This window comes from Danio rerio, chromosome 13 (genome assembly GCF_052040795.2).
Source record: "Danio rerio strain M-AB ecotype USA chromosome 13, GRCz13ab, whole genome shotgun sequence".
NCBI lineage: Eukaryota > Metazoa > Chordata > Actinopteri > Cypriniformes > Danionidae > Danio > Danio rerio.
In genome coordinates, this window is record NC_141033.1 from 49,330,001 (window position 1) to 49,350,773 (window position 20,773).

At 38.6% G+C, this 20,773-nt stretch overlaps 2 protein-coding genes and 1 long non-coding RNA gene across 5 annotated transcripts in view; 1 reads left to right on the top strand and 2 right to left on the bottom strand.

Annotated features, from left to right (window-relative positions):
* The window catches only part of ate1 (arginyltransferase 1), a gene marked incomplete at its 3' end in the record, with an annotated part of 211,311 nt that overhangs the window by 82,904 nt on the left and 107,634 nt on the right, over positions 1-20,773 (bottom strand). Inside the window, 1 exon segment of the mRNA NM_001089468.2 lies at positions 11,421-11,520. Within this exon segment, the coding sequence (NP_001082937.2) occupies positions 11,421-11,520 (100 nt within the window).
* LOC141377074 (uncharacterized) overlaps positions 1-20,773 on the top strand; it is a 60,822-nt gene that overhangs the window by 36,833 nt on the left and 3,216 nt on the right. Inside the window, exons 2-3 of one of the 2 annotated variants that reach the window (XR_015506488.1) lie at positions 5,236-5,416; positions 13,391-14,683. This is a non-coding gene — a long non-coding RNA (uncharacterized LOC141377074). Of the gene's footprint in view, positions 1-5,235; positions 5,417-13,390; positions 14,684-20,773 lie in introns of those variants that run through there. The other variant, XR_015506489.1, reaches the window with a different exon arrangement.
* The window catches only part of slc29a1a (solute carrier family 29 member 1a), a 378,565-nt gene that overhangs the window by 21,871 nt on the left and 335,921 nt on the right, over positions 1-20,773 (bottom strand). The window lies entirely within an intron of this gene.

Sequence of the window (20,773 nt, forward strand, 5' to 3'; positions counted from 1 at the left end):
CAGATTCACAGACATCCTCTGTAGCTCCAGATTTAGGCCCAATCCCAATTCTATTTTTTACCCCTTCCCCTTGGCCCTTGAAACAGAGTGTGAAGCTTCAAATTTACCCGTAAAGAATGGGACACCACTATAACACCACCAGCACATGTCATCATATGTTGTCGGGAGCTCTTATATGAGCTCTTATATTCGTCATATGAGATCGACGATCGCGACGGCTGTAGTTATTCTAGTTGCATTATTTTTTGGTATTTATCTTCTGTAAGTCACCGAAGGCAACAACTTATTGTGACAATAAGCTTGTAACTGTACTGTGCTGAACACACGAAAGCAACATTTATGTTATACCAGACTAATCAAAAACCAAACTAATAAAAAGATAATGACACTTTTATGCTGCGTTCACACCAAAAGGGAATTTTTAAAACAACTTATGCAACTTGATGTTGTAAACTATTATTTTTTTATCATATTAACTAGATTTGACAAGAAAAATAAAAAGACAAAGGAAAAAAATCATAAAAAATGAGCAAAACGAGTGAACCCTCATGAATAAAAACAAATATAGTCATTTATATTAAATACTATAGTGTTTTTGAACCTTACTTTAATGTTATACTGTATTTATTGTACATTTACAACTCTTTGTACTTAATGGATTTAATATTTAATGGAGTATTTAAGTATTTAATGGAGCAAAGTATTTCCGATAATATTTTTCTCTTTTAGAGAAACACTTGTTTGTTTTATTTCGGCTAGAATAAAAGCAGTTTTTATTTTAAAATGAATAATATTTAAAAAGAAGAAAAAAAATTAAGGTCAATTTATTAGCCCTCTTAAAGGCCCATGAAACCCCCCTCTTTCAATTCAATTCTACCTTGGATTTTTTTTTTTTCTTCAAAAAAAGTTTGATGATGGGCGTGGAGTGCTGCAAGCAGAGGGATGAATGGGCGTGGCCGGCAGAGCATGGGAGAAAAAAGGGAGCATACAGCTGTTGTCAGTTGGCTCACAAAATGAGACACAAACCGTGTCACATGATTTTGTAGTTTACAAAGTTAAAATGCAAAGAAATAAACAGTAAAAAACTGTATTCCCTGCTACATTTGTTATTTGTAATTTCATACACACATAACCACAATTTGTTATGTCATTATAAAGGTAAATGAGGAATACATCTCTCCTTCTCAATCCCCAGGTCTGAATGCAGACGCAATGGATAGTGGTACGGCAGGTCTCCCTATCTATTTCAACTACTAACCCTGCCGGTAATCTGGAGGATTATAAACATAGGCGAACACGGCAGCACGAATATAGGCAATGTGTCTGAATGGTAACTAACTCAGCTGATAAAAGACAAAGTCTGCCATTCTCCAATTCTCGTACTGCTCTCCCGACAAAAATGCTTGCTGCAAACCAACAGCTTAGCTGCATCAGCCCCAACAGCACTGCAGGGAAAAGCATGCAACAAACCCCATGGATCATGGAAAAAAACCACATACCACCTTTCATGAATGGCTAAATACTGAATGGTGTGCGCAGGTCTCACTCAGTCTTTGGGTTTCACAGCTTGGCAGGTCTGCTTAGTCTTAGGAAAGCACGTGCTCTCATTAATAATTAAGAAGCAGGGTCTTAGGATAAGAAAACTCAGCTATAAATAATAATGTGAAAACGACGTATTAGGGTTGGGCCGATAGATGATGCCATTGTCCATCGCCGATGACCGATAGACAACACGATGCTGAGCCGGCATCGTTATCCATCGCCCCACCCCTATCGCAAACCCGCTCGCGAAAAAGACACACTCAGACCCTGTTTACACTAATATGGCTTAGTGTTAAAATGGCATTTTAGAACGAAAATAATCCACATCCACACCGTTTTACGAGCATTTCTGAACAGCCCTTCGTCCGCTAAAAACGCACATCACGTAACCACACACACAGCCACACGCTGTCATGCAAGTCTCACTATCAGCTTGTTAAGTGTGACGTCACGCAAAGCGGCTTCCGGGTCCAAGCGCTCTATTCAACTGAACAGGGAGACTCATGAAATGGTAATAATAAACGTTTACAAAACGCTTTAATTATTTTGAAAATTACAATCCCAATATATACATCCATGCCTAATATCCAATGGCCAGAAAGTGATAAATTCTTTTATAAATTGTAAAAATGTTGGTGTTTGTTATGCAGCAAGCCCAGAGATTGTTGCGTACACTATGACTTTAAGTAAAATTAACTTTAATGTGTGATATGAATGAAAAGTGATCATAAACGAATGATTTCTCAACTCAAATGAATTGCCGGCTTGGACTCGGAAACAGTATTGCATACGTCACCACTTAACAAGCGAATAGTTTTAGACGTGATATTCTGACATCCCGGAAGTTCCGTGAGTCTCTGTGCATTTGCAGGACTCATAATGCCCGCAAACAAGTGATAATCTACTGGAAATCGCGCATTTCCCTCCCGGTTCTCAAATAAGTCGCGCACCCGCGATCCCTCCTCGCTCTTCAGACCCAGTTTTCCCCACAATTAAAGCTGACATGGGCTAACGTGGTCTTAACTGATGCTCAACATGACAAATCTGTTAAAATTTCCAAAAAAAGTACTCCAGGGTAATGGACTAAACAACAAATCATTGATTATTTTAGTATTATTTATTATCTGAGTCTGAACGATCTTTTATTTAGGAAAAACCCTTTAGTTAGAAAATTGAAGGTATTCTCTCAGTTACATCTCAGTTACTTGAGCAGTCAAATTGAACCCCTACTGTAAGTTAGTAAAATGAGTAAGAAACAGACGTCTTTGGAAAGTTTCTTTGCTACTGCCAAAGAATAGATCCGCAACTAGAGCTGCAGGATTTTGGCTAAAATGAGAATAATGATTATTTTATTTTTATTTTTTGGCTAAAATTAAGATTAACATTTTTTCACGATTCTGTAGATGTTATATAAATATTTATATGAGTAGGCTATTATTATTGTTTATTCTCAAACATATGGTAAAAAAAGATGAGAAACAGGGCACGTGTGAGGAACAGTTAACAGTGTCAGAAACTCAATAAGCTGCACAACACAGCCAGATCTGCACATTTTCCATGGTCTGTCCGCACCTAGAGGTTTAAGAGCTGAAAAGCAGGCATATTGAGATTGTACTGATGACTTCTGCAGGTCAGTCTGATGCTGGGTTCACTGCAAGTCAAATATATTAGCTTTCCACATTTTGGGAGTAGTTTGAAAATAGGTTCCAGCAAAAAAATGTAAGAACATTTTGTGTTAAATGACCTGCGGTTGGCAATGCTCAGATTATGCAATTGCAAATATGACAAGCTTAACCCTTAGGTGTCTACGAGGACTTTCGGGGTACACAAGACGTATTTGTTTTGCTGTTTAGTTTCTTATAAATATATTAAAGGCTAAAGTCAGATGACACTGTATTTAGCAAAACATGTGCTGTAGGTAGCAGGTATGATGTTGCATTTCTGAGGAAAATAATTATTTTCCTCAGAAATTTAAATAATCTACGGTTATTAAAAATTGACTTTACATTTACAGTAATCAAGCTAAAAAATAGGCAGCAGATATGCATCTGTAGAGGTTATGCTAACAGATTTGTAATGTTATATTTTTTTGACCAGAAAAATGTGCCATATAGAGCAACCTTAAGAAACTGATCTGCTAGATTTATAATATGATGAATTAAATATTGTTTTATATGATAAATTAATCAACCTATCCATCCATCCTCAAGCTCTATGGCAGCACCAGGCATATGGAGAAAATATTCACCACCAAAAATTAATTAACACTGATTTGCTCTTGCATGTTGACAGAAATTCAAACACACCGGAGGCTCAAAAATTATTGTGTTAATCCACTCAAATTTAATATTTATAACCAAACATGAAGAAGAAAGTCAAGCAAAACTTCAAAAACAACAATACAAAACAAAATAAAAACCAGTAGAAATAAAAGGGGAAAAAAATGTCATGTCCTCATTCTTCTGAAGTGCTGTTATTAAAAATCAAGCACTTTTAAATGAAATAAAACTGAATAAAAAATGAAATTAAGTAGAAATATTGTTCATATTTAAAATATAACAATAATAATAATAATAATAATAATAATAATAATAATAATAATAATAATAAGTGTTGTTGTTGTTATTATTATTATTATTATTATTATATGTATTAGAATATTATTAATAAAAAAATATTTAAACAAACCAAAATATAACAAGAACTGTCTGAAGGACAAAAATAAAAACAAATTGTATTAAATAAAATAATTCAATATTAATACAAATTATAATATAATAATAAAAACTATTGTTAAAAATATGCTCAAATATAAAAACAGCTAAATTTAATTGTAGTTGGTTTACCATAAAATTAGAAATACAATGTATTAAATAAAACTAAAAGTAAATAGATATATTAATGGAGGTTATAAAATAACAATAATAATAAACTAATATTTCAAATAAAATTAAATAGAAATATTATTGAATAATGTAAAAATATGATGATAAAATAGTTTTAAATAAAAATAAATCCAAATATCAATGAATATTGTACAAATATTATAATAAAATAATCTGTATTAAATAAAATAAAAAGAACATTTTTTGAATAAGGTAAAATATTACAATGAAATAAATTGTATTAAATAAAAATAAAATGTATAGAAATATTGTAAAAAAAATATTATAATAAAATAATCTGTATTAAATAAAAATTAATCAAAATATGAATGCATAAAATAAATATATTATAATAAAACAAATTGCATTAAATAAAAATAAATAGAAATACTAATGCATAAAATAAATATATTATAATAAAACAAATTGCATTAAATAAAAAAAATAAAATAAAATGCATAAAGTAAAAATATTACAACAAAATAAATTGTATTAAATAAAAATAAATACAAACATCAATGAATATTGAAAAAATATTAGAATAGAATAGAATAGAATAATCTGTATTAGATAAAAAAAACTAAATAAAAAAATAATAACTAAACTTGTAAAAATATAATAGTAAATAAATTGTATTTAATAAAAAATAAAACTGAATAAAAATATTAATGAATATTGTAAAAATAGTATAATAAAATAAATTAAAATAAAATAGAGAAAAATACTGAAATAAAAGCTAAGCCAAAATAACAATAAATACTATGAAAGTACATTCAAATCCAGCTCTAACTACAGTCCCATCTCACAGGTCTAATAGAAGAAGAGATACAACAAGTGAGATTTCCTGCAGCGGAGGCAGGTTTCCAGAAGTGTGGCACTACAATCGCTTCAGGATGAGTCTACAGGGAGCAGTAATAAATGATACAGATCAGCAGCCGGGAGAAGAGCTGTGATGTTAGAGGACGACTGAGGATTAACACCCTAAACAGGTGTCTATTCAACTCTACAACAGAGACACACTCTTCATTATACAAACACTGCAGCCTGTCTTCAGCCTTAACAGTGAGACCGAGTATCCCACATGCATATGAAAGATTTAAGACACTGAGCACTGGCTTGCTTTAATGTATCTTGTTTAAGCATTCAGAAAAGTGCAGTCCAGAGGAAAAAGTTTTTAAAGTAAGTCATACAAAAGTAGCAGACATCTAGCTAAGGATTTAGTAAGTTAATTCAGGTTAACGCAGATTTTAAAGGAACACTCTACTTTTTTGGAAAACAGGCTGATTTTATAACTCTCCTAGAGGTAAACTGTTGAGTTAAATCATTTTTGAATACATTAAGCCCATCTTTGGGTCTCCTGTGTTCACACTAGGGCTGGGCGATTTAGCAAAAAAATTAAAATCTAGGTTTTTTATAAAGTTTGACCGATTCACGATTCACGATTCACGATTTCGATTTCGATTTTTTTTATTGTTACTAGTCTTCTCAAAACATTACAACAACATGACTGAAGTAACACTCTTTTTAAAAGTAACTTGAAAAGCCATCTGGTTAAGGAACATTATATTTTTAATGGCCATGTCATACAAAAATCGGTAAAGGTGTGAATAAATGTAAAACAAATTAACGAGTTAAAAAATAGTGTTGCTAAAGATTTGAATAAGAAATATTTGTGTAAATATTGCACTTGGAGGAATACAGAGGTATTTTTGCTAGTTTTGCTGAGCCTATAGGAAATATTGGCTGTCAGCTCAGCTTTGACTTTGTCTTCTGATTGAATGACAGGTTGTAAAGCTGCTGCCGTTTTCTTAAAAAGATACAGTGGAAGAAAAGGACTGAACATGGAAACTGTAAAGCCTAATTTAACCCAATGTGTGAAGTTGTGGACGTATAGCAGGAGCAAATACAAGCACCAGATGTGTGTCTAATATAAATTAATATATTTAATCTATTTTTCTTTTTCCCTCTTTTAAATACCGATCATTAGATGCGCTTTGCTCCACTCTCTGCATTATGCTGACTGATCTGTCTGGTTTTCAACCAGGTCCGCTAAATGACGTCATGGGGGCGGCTACTTTCATTTTCTCTGCTACAGGCCCTCACCTCTGCTCGTGTTCGAACCAAAAGATCGGCGCGGTTTTTCACATGGCAGGCTTTTACGTCCTTCATATATGTTGAGATCGTGTTTATCGACTTGAGGGAATGTCTTGACAATCCACACAGACGTGCAAAAAGTAAAATCCTACATGACTTCACGCTTTAACAGGCAGTCAAGCAGGTCGCACACCAGAAGCACCGCGACAAGGCGCGGACATGACAGTTTAAACAAGGGGTCACCAATCTCGGTCCTGGAGGGCCAGTGTCCCTGCAGGGTTTACCTCCAACTTGCCTCAACACACCTGCCTGGGTGTTTCAAGTATACCGTGTAAGACCTTGATTAGCTTGTTCAGGTGTGTTTGATTGGGGTTGGAGCTAAAACCTGCAGGACACCGGCCCTTCAGGAACAAGTTTGGTGACCCCTGGTTTAAACTATCACACACCAAACTCGCACATTCGCATGATATTTAACTTGAAACTAATCAGATGGCGCTCTGTGGGCCGGCTGAAATATGAACTGTTTCGTGAATTGTGGCTGGGCGGCGCCGGTGTGTGTATAGAACCTGTTTAGAATTCTAAAATCCATGGCGCGGTGCTGTGCGGCGCGTCGCCGAGAGGCGCTTCTGGTGTGCTTCCTGCTTCATACAGAGAGTGAACCAAAGCGCATTGGTGAAACTATAATGTATTAAATATATATATATATATATATATATATATATATATATATATATATATATATATTTTTTTTTTTTTTTTTTTTTTTTTTTTTTTAATCGCGATTTCTTGATTTGATTCAAAATTAAATCGTCTTAAAACGTAAATTCGAATTAATCGAAAAAAATCTGAAAAATTGCCCAGCCCTAGTTTACGCCAGACTTGATGTGGCGAATAAATCAACGTGTGAACATTTTGAGATTACTCGCTTTAATCGCGCGTCAAATTTACTTCACAATAGAAGCGGATTCATAGGCAGGGTTCGTAATTTATGTTGTACAGTACAGTTGCAGTAATGATAGCTCCTTGGCTTTTAAGCTAACATTTTTACGGTTTGTTCATAAATAATATACAATTGTTTTAATGTTGTAATGTCCGTGTGGGACCAGCTAGTAGCACAATAAAATAAATATGCATGTAATAAATAACACTAATAACAATAACAAAAGCAATTTGTCGTGAATAAACTGAAAAAACCACCGAGGTGAAGAAGGCATGGAGGTGGTAGTTTTTATATTTATGTAGAAATTAATAATTTTTGTAATATTTTATTCCTTTCATTCTTTTTCATTTGTAAAGATATTTGTGTATTGCTGTGCATCCTGTGTGTTTTAAGCAATGTGTAGGTGAGACTTTAAGTGAGAAAGCTGGACTTTAGACAACCCAAGCTCATTCTGAAAACGTAGTACCGCGGACGTTTCTGGAGACAGCGGAATACATCCCGGGGGGTAGGTACGGCCGCGTTTATTTTTTTCAAGCAAACGCTGCGGGGCGGTGTGACGCTGTGACGCTGTTCCCTTTCGCGCTTACCTTACCTCCTTGTGGAGGGCATCCCCGCTGCAACCCGTTTGTCCACTCAGCAGGCTCGAGATGCAGAGAGGAGTCGACCACGGCGATCGGTTTCGAGTCCGGGGAAGAGCAGTTCCAGCAATCAGGTAAGACAAAAACAGAATCCTAAAAATTAAGTGAACGAGTTTCGTGACAGGGTGAGAACGTGGTGAAATTCGAAAACGCGGTAGGAAAACAAAAATGGGGGCTTTTATTTTTTTGGACAGCTTTTTGTAAACTGTTGCTCGGGTTTAGGGAAGCGAGCGGGCGAGTGGGTCGATCGGTAAAATTGGTTGGGTTCGGGGAAGGAGGAGGGCTGGTCGGCCGATGGCCAGTCGCACAGTCAATCATTCGGTCAGTCGGACAGCAGCCTCCGGTGGGTTCATGGGAGAACAGCGCGGGCGCGAACCGCACTTGCGAGAGGCGTCTGAGGTGCGAAAAAGCGCACAACAGCGGCCTCTCGCGGATTCGCGAAAACAAAAACTGCAGCCGTACGTACCCGCCGGGACGTATTCCGCGGTCTCCAGAAACGTCCGCGGGACTACGTTTCCACAATGAGCCTGGGTTGACTTTAGACCTCCTCTCAGCTGGTCTATTTTAGTTTCTCAAAACAGCAACGCACTAACAATGCGCATTAACACCTCTTTTCTAGACTGAAACACACAAGTCCACAAAGGGGGGCAAATGAATCTGCTAGTTAAACAATGGGAAAATGGGAAAATTAAGGTTGCTTTGGTCTGAAAATAGCGAAACGTAGGGGCAAACACATGATGTATGATGGGTGTGTGTGATAGGGTCCTTAGAATCTGGAAAATAGCCTATTACAAACAGCAATGGGATTGAACGCACATTGCTTGCAATCTGACTTTGCTGTTAGGTCTGTGTGATTGAAAACGGACTAGAGACGCGCTTTCCATGTCCGGAAAATCACTGTATTCGTAAAAAGTTCAGCAGCAGCCATTGGTAACTGATGCCGGATGTTTCAGTAAATCCTCAGGTTTATTCTTTTGGAAAGCTTCTTAATGTGTTTTTTTTTCTTTTTTATTTAAATTAGAGTCAATAATTATAATTAAACATTTTAAATGATCAACAATATTTGAACAAAAATATCGAAGCAATGCACCTCAATTTTCTTGATTTAAAAAAAAAAAAAACATGCAATTTCAGGCACAATTTGGTTGTATGAGACAAATTAGGAAAATCCTGAAAAGATTCCTCTAACCCTATGCTAAAATTTGTGGTCTTTGATTGTTGGGTTGATATATTCACAGACAGCCGGTGCAATTACATGTTCTCTGCAATGAAGTTCTGGCAGATTGAGCAGATTATGAACAGTATTGAGTAAATTTAGGGCCATATATATATTCATTCATTTTCTTGTCGGCTTAGTCCCTATATTAATCTGGGGTCGCCACAGCGGAATGAACCGCCAACTTATCCAGCAAGTTTTTACGCAGCGGATGCCCTTCCAGCTGCCACCCATCTCAGGGAAACATACACACGCATTCACTACGGACAATTTAGCCAACTCAATTCACCTGTACCGCATGTCTTTGGACTTTAGCAAAGCGCTTAGAATGACCAAGAGGCGACACTCTAGTGTAATTTGGGAAACAGCCACTAGAGGGGGCGGCGGCCATTTTGGAATGAAAACTCCAATAGAACAACAGCATATTAAAAGTCTGTTAAAAAAAACTATTAAAAGTGTTGATGATTGTGATAGTAAGTGTTGTATTGTCGTCTTTCAGGTTGTATCTCAGTTTTATGCACTTTTTAAAGAAATAAACAAAAAAACAAAACAGCTGCTTGCCATCGCAACAGTAACGAGATCTAATGGATGGCCGATCACTTTCACTCCAAAATGGTGGAATCCAGGGCTGTTGCTGGGCGCTGCTGTTGCAATGGAACGTTCTTTTGAGTGTCGCCTCTTGGTCATTCTAAGCTTTTTGACTGTAGGGAAACTGGAGCACCCAGAGGAAACCTACAAGAACGCAGGGAGAACATGCAAACTCCACACAGAAATGCCAACTGAGCCGAGGCTCGAACCAGTTTTACTACCTACTGCGCCACTGCTCCACTGGGCCATATGTACTTGCAAGATAAAAGAAATTTTTGCAAACAAAAAATAAAGAAAAATAAATAAATAAATGAATAAATGCAAATCTCCAAAAATCGCAAAGCGAAAATAAATTTGAGAAATAAAAATGATTTTTTTAAACTAAATTAAAGAACTGCAAAGGGTAAATTAAGTTTTGAGAAGTAAAAAATAAATTTTCTAACAAAAGAGTGCAGCAAATAAAAATCCAGCAGTGCAGAAAAACGAAAATATTTGCAATAAAAAAAACTATACATGTTTCCAAAACATTTTTATAGCATTCCCTTTACAAATCCCGTGCAATCAATTGCACTGCTATTGGATTAGCTTGTTAGTCAACAGTGAGTTTGCACTGCTGTTTTCACTCTGATTTCATGTTTCTGCGCGTTTCACTTTGAGACCCTGATTTGACAAGGGGGCGGAGTCAACAGAACATGAGTGTTTACGCCCCCTTGTCAAATCAGGGTCACAAAGTAAAACGTGAAGTGCAAAGTAAAAACAAAATCACTATTTTTTCTGCACTGCTTGATTTTTATTTGCAGTTCATTTCTTGTTTGCAAATTTCATCTTTATTTCTCAAAACTTAATTTTCCCTTTGCTAATATATATATATTTTTAGCAAATCTTTTTTATTTATCAGAAAAAAGAGATTTGCATTTATTTATTTATTTATTTTTTTGCTCAATACTTATTTTCATTTCTTCATTTATTTATTTATTCATTCATTCATTATTCTTGTCGGCTTAGTCCCTTTATTAATCGGGGGTCCCCAACTTATCCAGCAGGTTTTTACGCAGCTGATGCCCTTCCAGCCGCAACCCATCTCTGGGAAACATCCACACACACATTCACAAACTCATACACAACAGACAATTTAGCCTACCCAATTCACCTGTACCGCATGGCTTTGGACTGTGGAGGAAACCGGAACACCCAAAGGAGAACATGTAAACTCCAAACAGAAACGCCAACTGAGCCGAGGCTCGAACCAGCGACCCAGCGACCTTCTTGCTGTGTGGCGACAGCACTACCTACTGCGCCACTGCTTCGCCTCAATACTTACTTTTATTTTTTTGCTTGCAAAGCTTTCACTTTGCAAGTATTTATGGCCCTAGATTGACTCCATATCCCTGTGGTGTGATTCAGCCAAGATGAGCATCAGACATGATGCAGCAAAACTTTCTTTTGCTTCAAATATTTATGACACTGCAGAACTCGGGGTTTCCAGCAAGAACGGATGATTCATAGCAGAGACGTACCTTATAGCGCATCTTCGGGCACGAATGGACGTAGAAACCCAGATAGTAGTAGGCGAGTTTGGGCGACTGCTGCTGCAACTGCCTGGTGAAGGCAATCTCCCTGCAGACACAACGACAGCAAAACATTCAGCTTTAGTTTTACAGGAGCATGGCTCATGCTATGAAACAAGCAGACAGACTACCTGTGTAGTAATCAAGTCATCATAATTTGCGGAGAATAGACCCAGCTCCCAACCCAACTTTGAAAATAGATGAACAGCGATATTTTTTTTTTAAGCGCACAATAATAGTCTCGCGTCACTGCAGCATGCCAATAACACCCAACCACTAGTTTTTACGCATTAAAGTGGATTGAACTCAAGAATTGTGTTATTTCAACTCAATTTAAATAAGTAATTTAAACAAACAGCAAACATTATTTTTTGAGTGCAGGAAATGTTGCACAGCATCACTAAAGACTGGCAACACTGGATCCAGACCATCCCTTATAAACATTTAAATCTGAAAGTGGCTAAAACAGGAAGAGGAGGAGGAGGAGGAGGAAAACAAGGGGAACTGAGAAAATAAAAAGAGGAGGAAAAACAGAGGAGATTTATACTTCCTCCTGCGAGCAATCAATGAGCTCTCTCTCTCTCTCTCTCTCTCTCTCTCTCTCGCTCGCTCTTTTCACTTCTCGCTTTATTCCCAGCACAAACACTTTTCTCTCCTGTCCATAAATAAATTCTGCTCTTTCTTCTCTCTTCTTCAGCATTTTGTGCATCTCATGCTCTCCGTCTTCCTAAAAATTAGGAGGTGATTTTTTTTTTCTCCTTCAAGCAGGCAAATAAGAAGAGCCAAGTCAAGTTTATTTATATAGCACATTTCATACACAGTGGCAATTCAAAGTGCTTTACATAAACGAGAATAAAAGAAACAAGAAAAATAAAAATAAAAAAATAATAAAAATAAAAACATAGTAAAAAAAACATAAAAACAGGTAAAATGTGATATAAAAGAATGAAGTACAAGAGAAAAACATAACAGTGCAATCTGTCGGACGCAGCACAGTGCTCATTCAGTAAAGGCACAGCTAAACAGGTTTGTTTTTAGTCTTGATTTGAATGTGCCTAATGTTGGAGCACATCTGATCATTTCAGTAAGCTGATTCCAGCAGCGAGGGGCTGCTTGGAACTCTTGGAACTTCTAGTTTATAAGATCCTAAAGATCTGAGTGATCTGTTGGCTTTGTATTCAGTGAGCATATCTGTAATGTATTTAGGTCCTAGGCCATTTAGTGATTTATAGACCAGTAATAATACTTTAAAATCTATTCTGAATGTAACTGGCAGCCAGTGTAAAGACCTGAGGACAGGTGTGATGTGCTCTGATTTTCTGGTTCTGGTCAGAATTCTGACTGCAGCATTCTGGATGAGCTGCAACTGTCTGACTGTCTTTTTAGGAAGACCAGTGAGGAGTCCATTACAGTAATCCACCCTGCTGCTGATAAAAGCATGAAGTCTTCACTGGAAACAAAGCATCTGATTCTTGCAATGTTTTTGAGATGATAGTATGCTGATTTACTGACTGCTTTGACATGACTGTTGAATCTCAGATCTGACTCCAAAGTCACACCAAGATTCTTGACCTTTTTCTTTTTTCTTTACACAATAAAAATAAAAGCAAAAGAAGAGTGAGAAAGAAAAATAGCAAAGGGAAAAAAAAAGAAAGAGCAAAAGTTAACAGTGAGGTGCTGAATAGCCATGCGGTCTTTATACAAAAAAAGTAATGTTAAAATTATAAAAATAAATGTACAGTGATTAGATTTATAACACTTTTGGCACGTAGATTTATTTTACTGAATTGGAAACAAAAAGATCCTGTCCGTTGCTCCACATTGATAAACAAAAATGTCATGTCCTGCCTGCAACTTGAGAAGCTGAGACTTTAAACATGAAAACGAATAATTGAATGAATTCTTGTTTTTTTTTTCAGCATGGTCCGGGGTCGCCACAGAGGTATGAACTGCCAATTCGTGCAGCAGATGTTATACACAGCGGACGCCCTTCCAGCTACAACCCATCACTGGGAAACACCCATACACTCACATTCACACACATACACTATGGACAATTTAGCTGATCCTATTCACCTATACCACATGCCTTTATACTTGTAGGGGAAACCGGAGCACCCAAAGAAACCCACACCAGCATGGGGAGAACATGCAAACTCTACACAGAAATGCCAACTGACCCAGCCGAGACTCGAACCAGTGATCTTCTTGCTATGGGGCGACAGTGCTAACCACTGAGCCACCATGTCACGCATATCGCAATATATAGATTGCAGGAAAAACTAGAGTTATTGATTTGTGTGAATCTGAATGAAATGATTTAGTTATGTTTCTATTGATTTCCAGATATATGCATTTATTCAGGCAGTTGCCGCACAGTTATGCCACAGCCATATCACCCTGCAGCCCAAGACCGGTTACTCACTGAAGCTAAGCAGGGCTGAGCCTGGTCAGTACCTGGATGGGAGACCACTAGGGAACACTAGGTTGCTGTTGGAAGTGGTGTTAGTGAGGCCAGCAGGGGGCGCTCGACCGGTGGTCTGTGTGAGTCCTTATGCCCCAGTAAAAGTGAAGGGGACACTACACTGTCAGTGGGCGCCGTCTTTCGGATGAGACGTTAAACCGAGGTCCTGACTCTCTGTGGTCATTAAAAATCCCATGGCACTTTTCGTAAAGAGTAGGGGTGTAACCCCGGTGTCCTGGCCAAAGTCCCTCTATCGGCTCTTACGATCATGGCCTCTTAATCATCCCCTTCCACCGAATTGGCTCTATCACTGTCCCTCCACTCCACCAATAGCTGGTGTGTGGTGAGCGCACTGGCGCCGTTGTCCTGTGGCTGCCGTCGCATCATCCAAGTGGATGCTGCACACTGGTGGTGGTGTGGAGAGACCCCCTCTCATGATTGTGAAGCGCTTTGGGTGTATGGCCATACACAATAAATGCGCTATATAAATACACGTTACATTACATTACAGTTAACCATGCATAACTGCACCACCGTGACGTCCTCAAATCTAAGAACTCGCATGTAATTTCTTCCATTTCTTTTTGATCCTCCCCCCACTTTTCTCTGTATTTTTTATGTCTCTTACACTTATAAAATTAACATGATGTTTCAACTTATAGTTTAAAAAGAAAAAAGTATGCATACTGTATGTAAAAGTTATAATTTTTACTAATGTAAATATCTAATAACGAGAATGTTTAAACTATAATAATGATATATATAAAAAAGCAAAACAATTACTGTAGTTAAAACACAAAATACAAAAATACATTTCATTAAATAAAACTAAAGCTACACACACACACACACACACACACACACACACACACACACACACACACACACACACACACACACAGTCACTGGCCACTTTATTAGGTACACCTGCTCGTTAACCCAAATTTCTAATCATCCAATCACATGGCTGCAACTAATTGCATTTAGGCATGTACAAGTGGTCAAGACGCTCACCAAATTTGTAAAATAGAAGATTGGGAAAAACGTTGATGAGTCTTGATTTTTGCTGCGACATTCGGATGGTCGGGTCAGAATTTGGCATCAACAACTTGAAAGCATGGATCCATTCTGCCTTGTATAAATTTTTCAGGCTGGTGGTGGTGGTGTAATGGTGTGGGGGATATTTTCTTGGCACACTTTGGCCCCATTAGTAACAATTGAGTATCGTGTCAACGCCACACCCTACCTGAGTATTGTTGCTGACCATGTTCATCCCTTTATGAGCACAGTGTACTCATCTTCCGATGGCTACTTCCAGCAGGATAATGCACCATGTAATTAAGCGTGAATCATCTCAGACTGGTTTCTTGAACAAGAAAATGAGTTCACTGTACTCAAATGGCCTCCACAGCCACCAGATCACAATCCAAGATACCACCTTCGGGAAGTAATGGAATGGGAGACTCGCATCATAGATCTGCAGCCGACAAATCTGCGGCAACTTCATCATGCCAATATGGACCAAAATCTCTGAGGAATATTTCTAGTATCCTGTTGAATCTATGCCATGAAAGATTAAGGCAGTTCTGAAGGCAAAAAGGGATCCAACCAAGTACTAATAAGGTGTACCTAATAAAGTGGCCGGTGAGTATACTAAATATATTAATGCATGTTATAAAAAATAATAATATTTTTTTAAAATAAAATAACGAAAAATATAGCAAAATATTTCTGTGTAGCTGAATCACAAACTTAGATTTAAAAAAAATATATATTAAATAATAAATAAAACTAAACAGAATTTAGTTTTCCTCAGCATTTTGTGCACCTCATGCTCTTAGTCTTCTCAAAAAATTAGGGGGTGAATTATTTTTTTGTCCTTCGAGCAGGCAAATGAGAAGAAAAGAGAGAGAGAAGCCCGAGCTAAATAAAAGTAGTGGAAAATGAAAGAGAAAAAAAGCGAGGGGAAAAGGAGCGAAGACAAACAGCGAGGTGCTGGAAGGTCATGCGGTCGCTGCCAGGTTCCCGGGTTCCCATCCCCTGCTGACAAAGCCTGGCTCTCCATGAATGAGAGACGGATAAGAAGAGGCTGTGGAGCCCATTCACAAAAAAGATGGAGAAAGAGAAAGGGACAGAAAGAAAGGGCAGTCCCCCCCCCTCCTCCATCTGAAGCCCGGTCCCCACCCGCTCGCGCTGGCAGCAGTTTGAAGCCTCCATTATCTCCTCTTCAGCCGCCTGACACCCCTACACAAGCCAATTATACCACAGCGCTCACCACGGACAAGACGCCTGCTTAATATTAATATCACACACACACACACAAATACACACACACAAAGTGGGCAGTGTGTAGATGGAGAAATGTGGTTCACACAACACAGTGTAGAAGTACTATTGGAGATGTAAACAACTAAGAGGTCAGCGCAACATATAAATGGGTTACGTTCAGGCTTCATGCACATTTTACTACTAAAATTCCATGACTTTTCCAGAACTTTCAAGTACATTTTCATGACGTAATGTTTCATATAATGTCTATATATATGTATTAGGGATGTAACAATATTGTAAATACCGTCATACCGCAATAGCAATTTCTCTCAATATTACCGTGGGTGTGACTCAATAAAATCATAGGTCTACTGGTGAAAAGTTTGCTCAAGCGAATGGAGCGAATGGGAGGTAGAGGAAACTACAATTTTCATCAGCCCAGGCGTGGCCATCATCCTTTGCGGTCTGTTGTCGCTACAGATCCAGTAATGCAGAAATGGAGGGTGCTGCTAGTAGCGGCAAAGAAAAAGAGCTAAAAATGGTCGAACCTAAAGCGGGTTTTAAATCAGATGTGTGAAAGCATTTCAGTTTATCTCTGAAAAAAAACAAGAAAGAAGAAAAGGTGACAGAAAAAAGGGTATGCAGGCACTGCCCGACTGTGCTGAAATACAAGTCGGGGAATACGACTAAAGGCTGATTTATACTACTGCATCAAACACCGGCGTATGCTACGGCGATGACGCATAGCCCTTCGCCGTGGCCATCGCCGTCACTGACGTGCACCTCTCAAAAAATGTAACTACACGTCGCAACGACGCGTAGCGTAAGCTCTGTGATTGGTCGGCTTAGTAGCGCTGACGAGTCTGGGCGGGGCCGAGAGCCGCGCGAATGGCGCGATGCCGCGCAAGCAATTGTTTACAAGTGTGGAGTCCCGTGAAGAAGCTCCGGATGGAAAGTTTTGTTTTGTGTTTACCTCATAGTTAAAGTTGTTGCACGTCCGCCGGTTCCTGCCTCAAAATGAGCGAGTTTGAGCCATTTGTACATCCCGGAAGTGTTCAGGAAAAGCAAAAAAGTAGCGAAGAAACTCGACACAGAGGAACATTTACACTTCACTGCCAACTAGCGTTTCGGAAGTGTTAATGCAGACCAACAGAGACAGCGCGCAGAAGTATAAATGCACAGCCACGCGCGTTGCATGCACCGTTGGTTACGCCGGTCACCTGACGCAGAAGTATAAATCAGGCTTAACATGATGGGGATTCTTTTAGGCCCCGTTTACACTAGTGCGTTTTAGTTTTAAAACTGCGTTTTAGAATGAAAACGATCCGCGTCCACATTTGCGTTTTACCCAGCGTTTCTGAACTGCTCTCCGTCCACACCAAAACGCTGAAAACGCACATCACGTGACCACACACACACACACTCTCGGGCAAGAGCTGCAGCATTTCTACCCAGATGAGAGCTCTGCTAGTCGGACTGCTCATCAAGCATCTCCTGCTGGATCTAATCTCGCTAAGTTTGCTAAACGTGATATTTCATTCATGTTGTTGTCTTTATCTAACGACATAGGCCAATTCCCTGACTTTGGTCATTGGAATCTATTACTTGTTCACAGGTAACGTGTTTTGGTTAAGCGCAAAGATAAGTTAATGATTAATCCAGGTACATTCTGTATATTGACTGATCGCTTGCCTTTATTTCCTACAATGTATACACTTATTGTATGTTATACTTTTATAATGGCCATTATCGATGATTAAAACTGATATTCAGCAAAAGAGAGGGTGTGTTTCGTATTTTCACTGAAATTGAAAGGAGGCAGTTGTTATAGGCTCCGTTTTGTTATAAATATCCACACAGTGAAGATGACGCTCATAAATGCAGCACGACGCCTCAACAATTCTGCTGTCTAAGTTGCTAATATTAAAATGAAAATAGGCAGTTCCTCAAATAATGTTTACATTTTATTGTTGAGAAAGTGAAACAACGTAGACAGGGTGATGTGAATGTTAAAGTACATAAAGTACACTGTTCCCTTTGAAGATTTACGCGTGTCCTCGGTATGTTTTCCACAGTGGCGTAGCGCAAAATGCGGAGGCCCCCCTGCTGTGATCACCGACGGGGCCCCCAGTTGATGGCGGGGGGGGGGGGGGGGTATATACACATACACACATAGATATACACATATATCTATGTTCGGGAGTTTTCCTGGATGTTAGTATGCATTTTTTTTTTAATATGAAAATTTTTATTTGACATCACTTTTCTACATTGATGGATCACTTATCGCACGGGCATTCCTGACAAAAAGCTTGTGTTTGTGTGTATGAAAATGTACTATTCACTCTCCCTGTTAAATTTGATCTAATCATGTGCTGAAACACAGCTCCTCTCCTGCTTTCACTGCTCATACTGACGGAGGGAGCGATTAGTTTGTGAATGAATCTCCGTTATGAACGACTCGTTCGCTAGCCGACAATAATACAATTTTCTGGCAGCGCAGCATCTCTTTGTCATATTTCTTTTGCATTGGTTGCTGATTTTATTTAACAAACCTAGCATAAACCGAGTGTTTCGTGCGAGTTGGTGCTACTTTGCCTTATGGTGAATGCAGTAAGTGACTATAGATATATTATCAATAACGTTACCTGTTTAGCACAAATTTCAAAACATACAAAAACGTAAAAAACTTAATCCTATGAAATGTTCTGCCTTTGTGCTTTGTTTTCTTTGTTTGCTCGTTACTACACTCATAGACAGCGCTTAAGTCCAGCATCTTCACGTAATAACACTGTCTTGGCTAGTGCGGTTGAATGACATTTGTCCTGGGAGCACTGTACCAATGTGGCGGCGCTATAGACGCATGCTCAGGGTCCCTATGCGATATCTAGTGTATATATCTATGTCACAAATTGAAGAGCGGGGAAAGGAGGCGGAGTGGCGTGACAACGCGAGGAATCCTTCACAAACTGAGGAGCGATCACAAACCGAAAGTGGCGAGAGCGTCAAAGTAGCCAGAAGTCATTCATTTTTTAACGAGAACCGGCGGCGAGAAACAGCGGCGCGTCTTCATTGGCCATGACGCGGTTCGGCGGCAAGCAATCAGAATGAAGTAGTCCACTGCTTGAGCGGAGTTCAGAGAATTCAGACCTGTAAACTTTGGTTCCGACCACAGTTGTTCCCAAGAGTTTGATTATTGCGATTCCTGGATTTTCAATTATTAAAAATCGCGACGACGTGGGGCCCCCTAATCACGCGGGGCCCCCCCGCGGTGCGTGCCCTGCGGGCCCGTCCGCTACGCCACTGGTATCAAACTGAGGAGGGGGAGACTACAGCCTTAATCAAACTTACGAAGTCTGAACTTACAAGAAGAGGATGCGAGACTGAACTGTGTGTGGGCTACTTAATATTGAGGAAAAGCCCCAATCAGAGAGGCGAATGTCGGCAGCCCCGCCTCCGTTTTCAGATGTTTCCGTCTTTCCCCATCCACACTGAGACGGAGCAGCAGCGTTTTAGAATGAAAACGGCCTCTCCAGCGTTTCCAAAACGCTCCGTTTTCGGTGCTCGAGAACTCCGGCGTAGTGTGGATGGATGGCGTAACCGTAGCAAAACTTATGCGTTTTAAAACGAAAACGCATTAGTGTAAACGGGGCCTTAGTCAAGGGGACAGCAGAACACAGCACACTGCTCAGATTGATGGAGACATTGACTTGTACCACCAAGAGACCTCTATCTCACTCATGGCTTGTCCTTTCCAGTGGTGTTTTTTTACATGGTTTAATATTTTTTGTTATTAAAACTGAATAATTTAAGTTCCTGTTTAAAAAATTTACAAATAGATAACTTGTATGTCATTGATCTGTTCAGTGTTGAGGTAACCTGAACATTCTAGCACTTTTTTTGAGTCTCTTCAATAGTTTTGTTTTTCCTTTAAATGATTCAATAAATACAGCACCGTGCCATTCATACAGAGGTATTACCATATCGTGAAATTTTGATACCGTTACATACCTAATACATATACATGATAAATAATAAAAAAACTATGACGTTCACATTTATTACAGCATATCATAAAACATTCGTTTTTATATTGATTTTGATGATGCTTAAACAGCACTAACAATATGAGAGCAAGTATTTGGCCAAGGACAGAAAAGTAAGTAAAGACAACAAGCATATATTTAAGTTAGGGCTGCACAATATATCGTTTCAGCATCGATATTGCAATGTGAACATCCGCAATAGTCACATCGCAGGAAATGCAATGTTGGGACTATAGTTTTATCTACAGCCTGGGCTATTTATATGGATACACCTTAATGAAATGGGAATGGTTGATAATATTAATGTCCTGTTTGTGGCAAATTAGTATATGTGAGGGGGCAAACTTTTCTAAATGGGTGGTGACTAAGGGTGTCACGATCCTCCAAATCCTCGATTCGATTACATTTTCGATTCTAAAGGCACGATTCGATTCGATTTTCGATGAATAATTAATTAATTAATGACCAATTAATTATTTGTAGCCTACTGTTTAAACAACCTGACCTGCATGGTCTTTGTT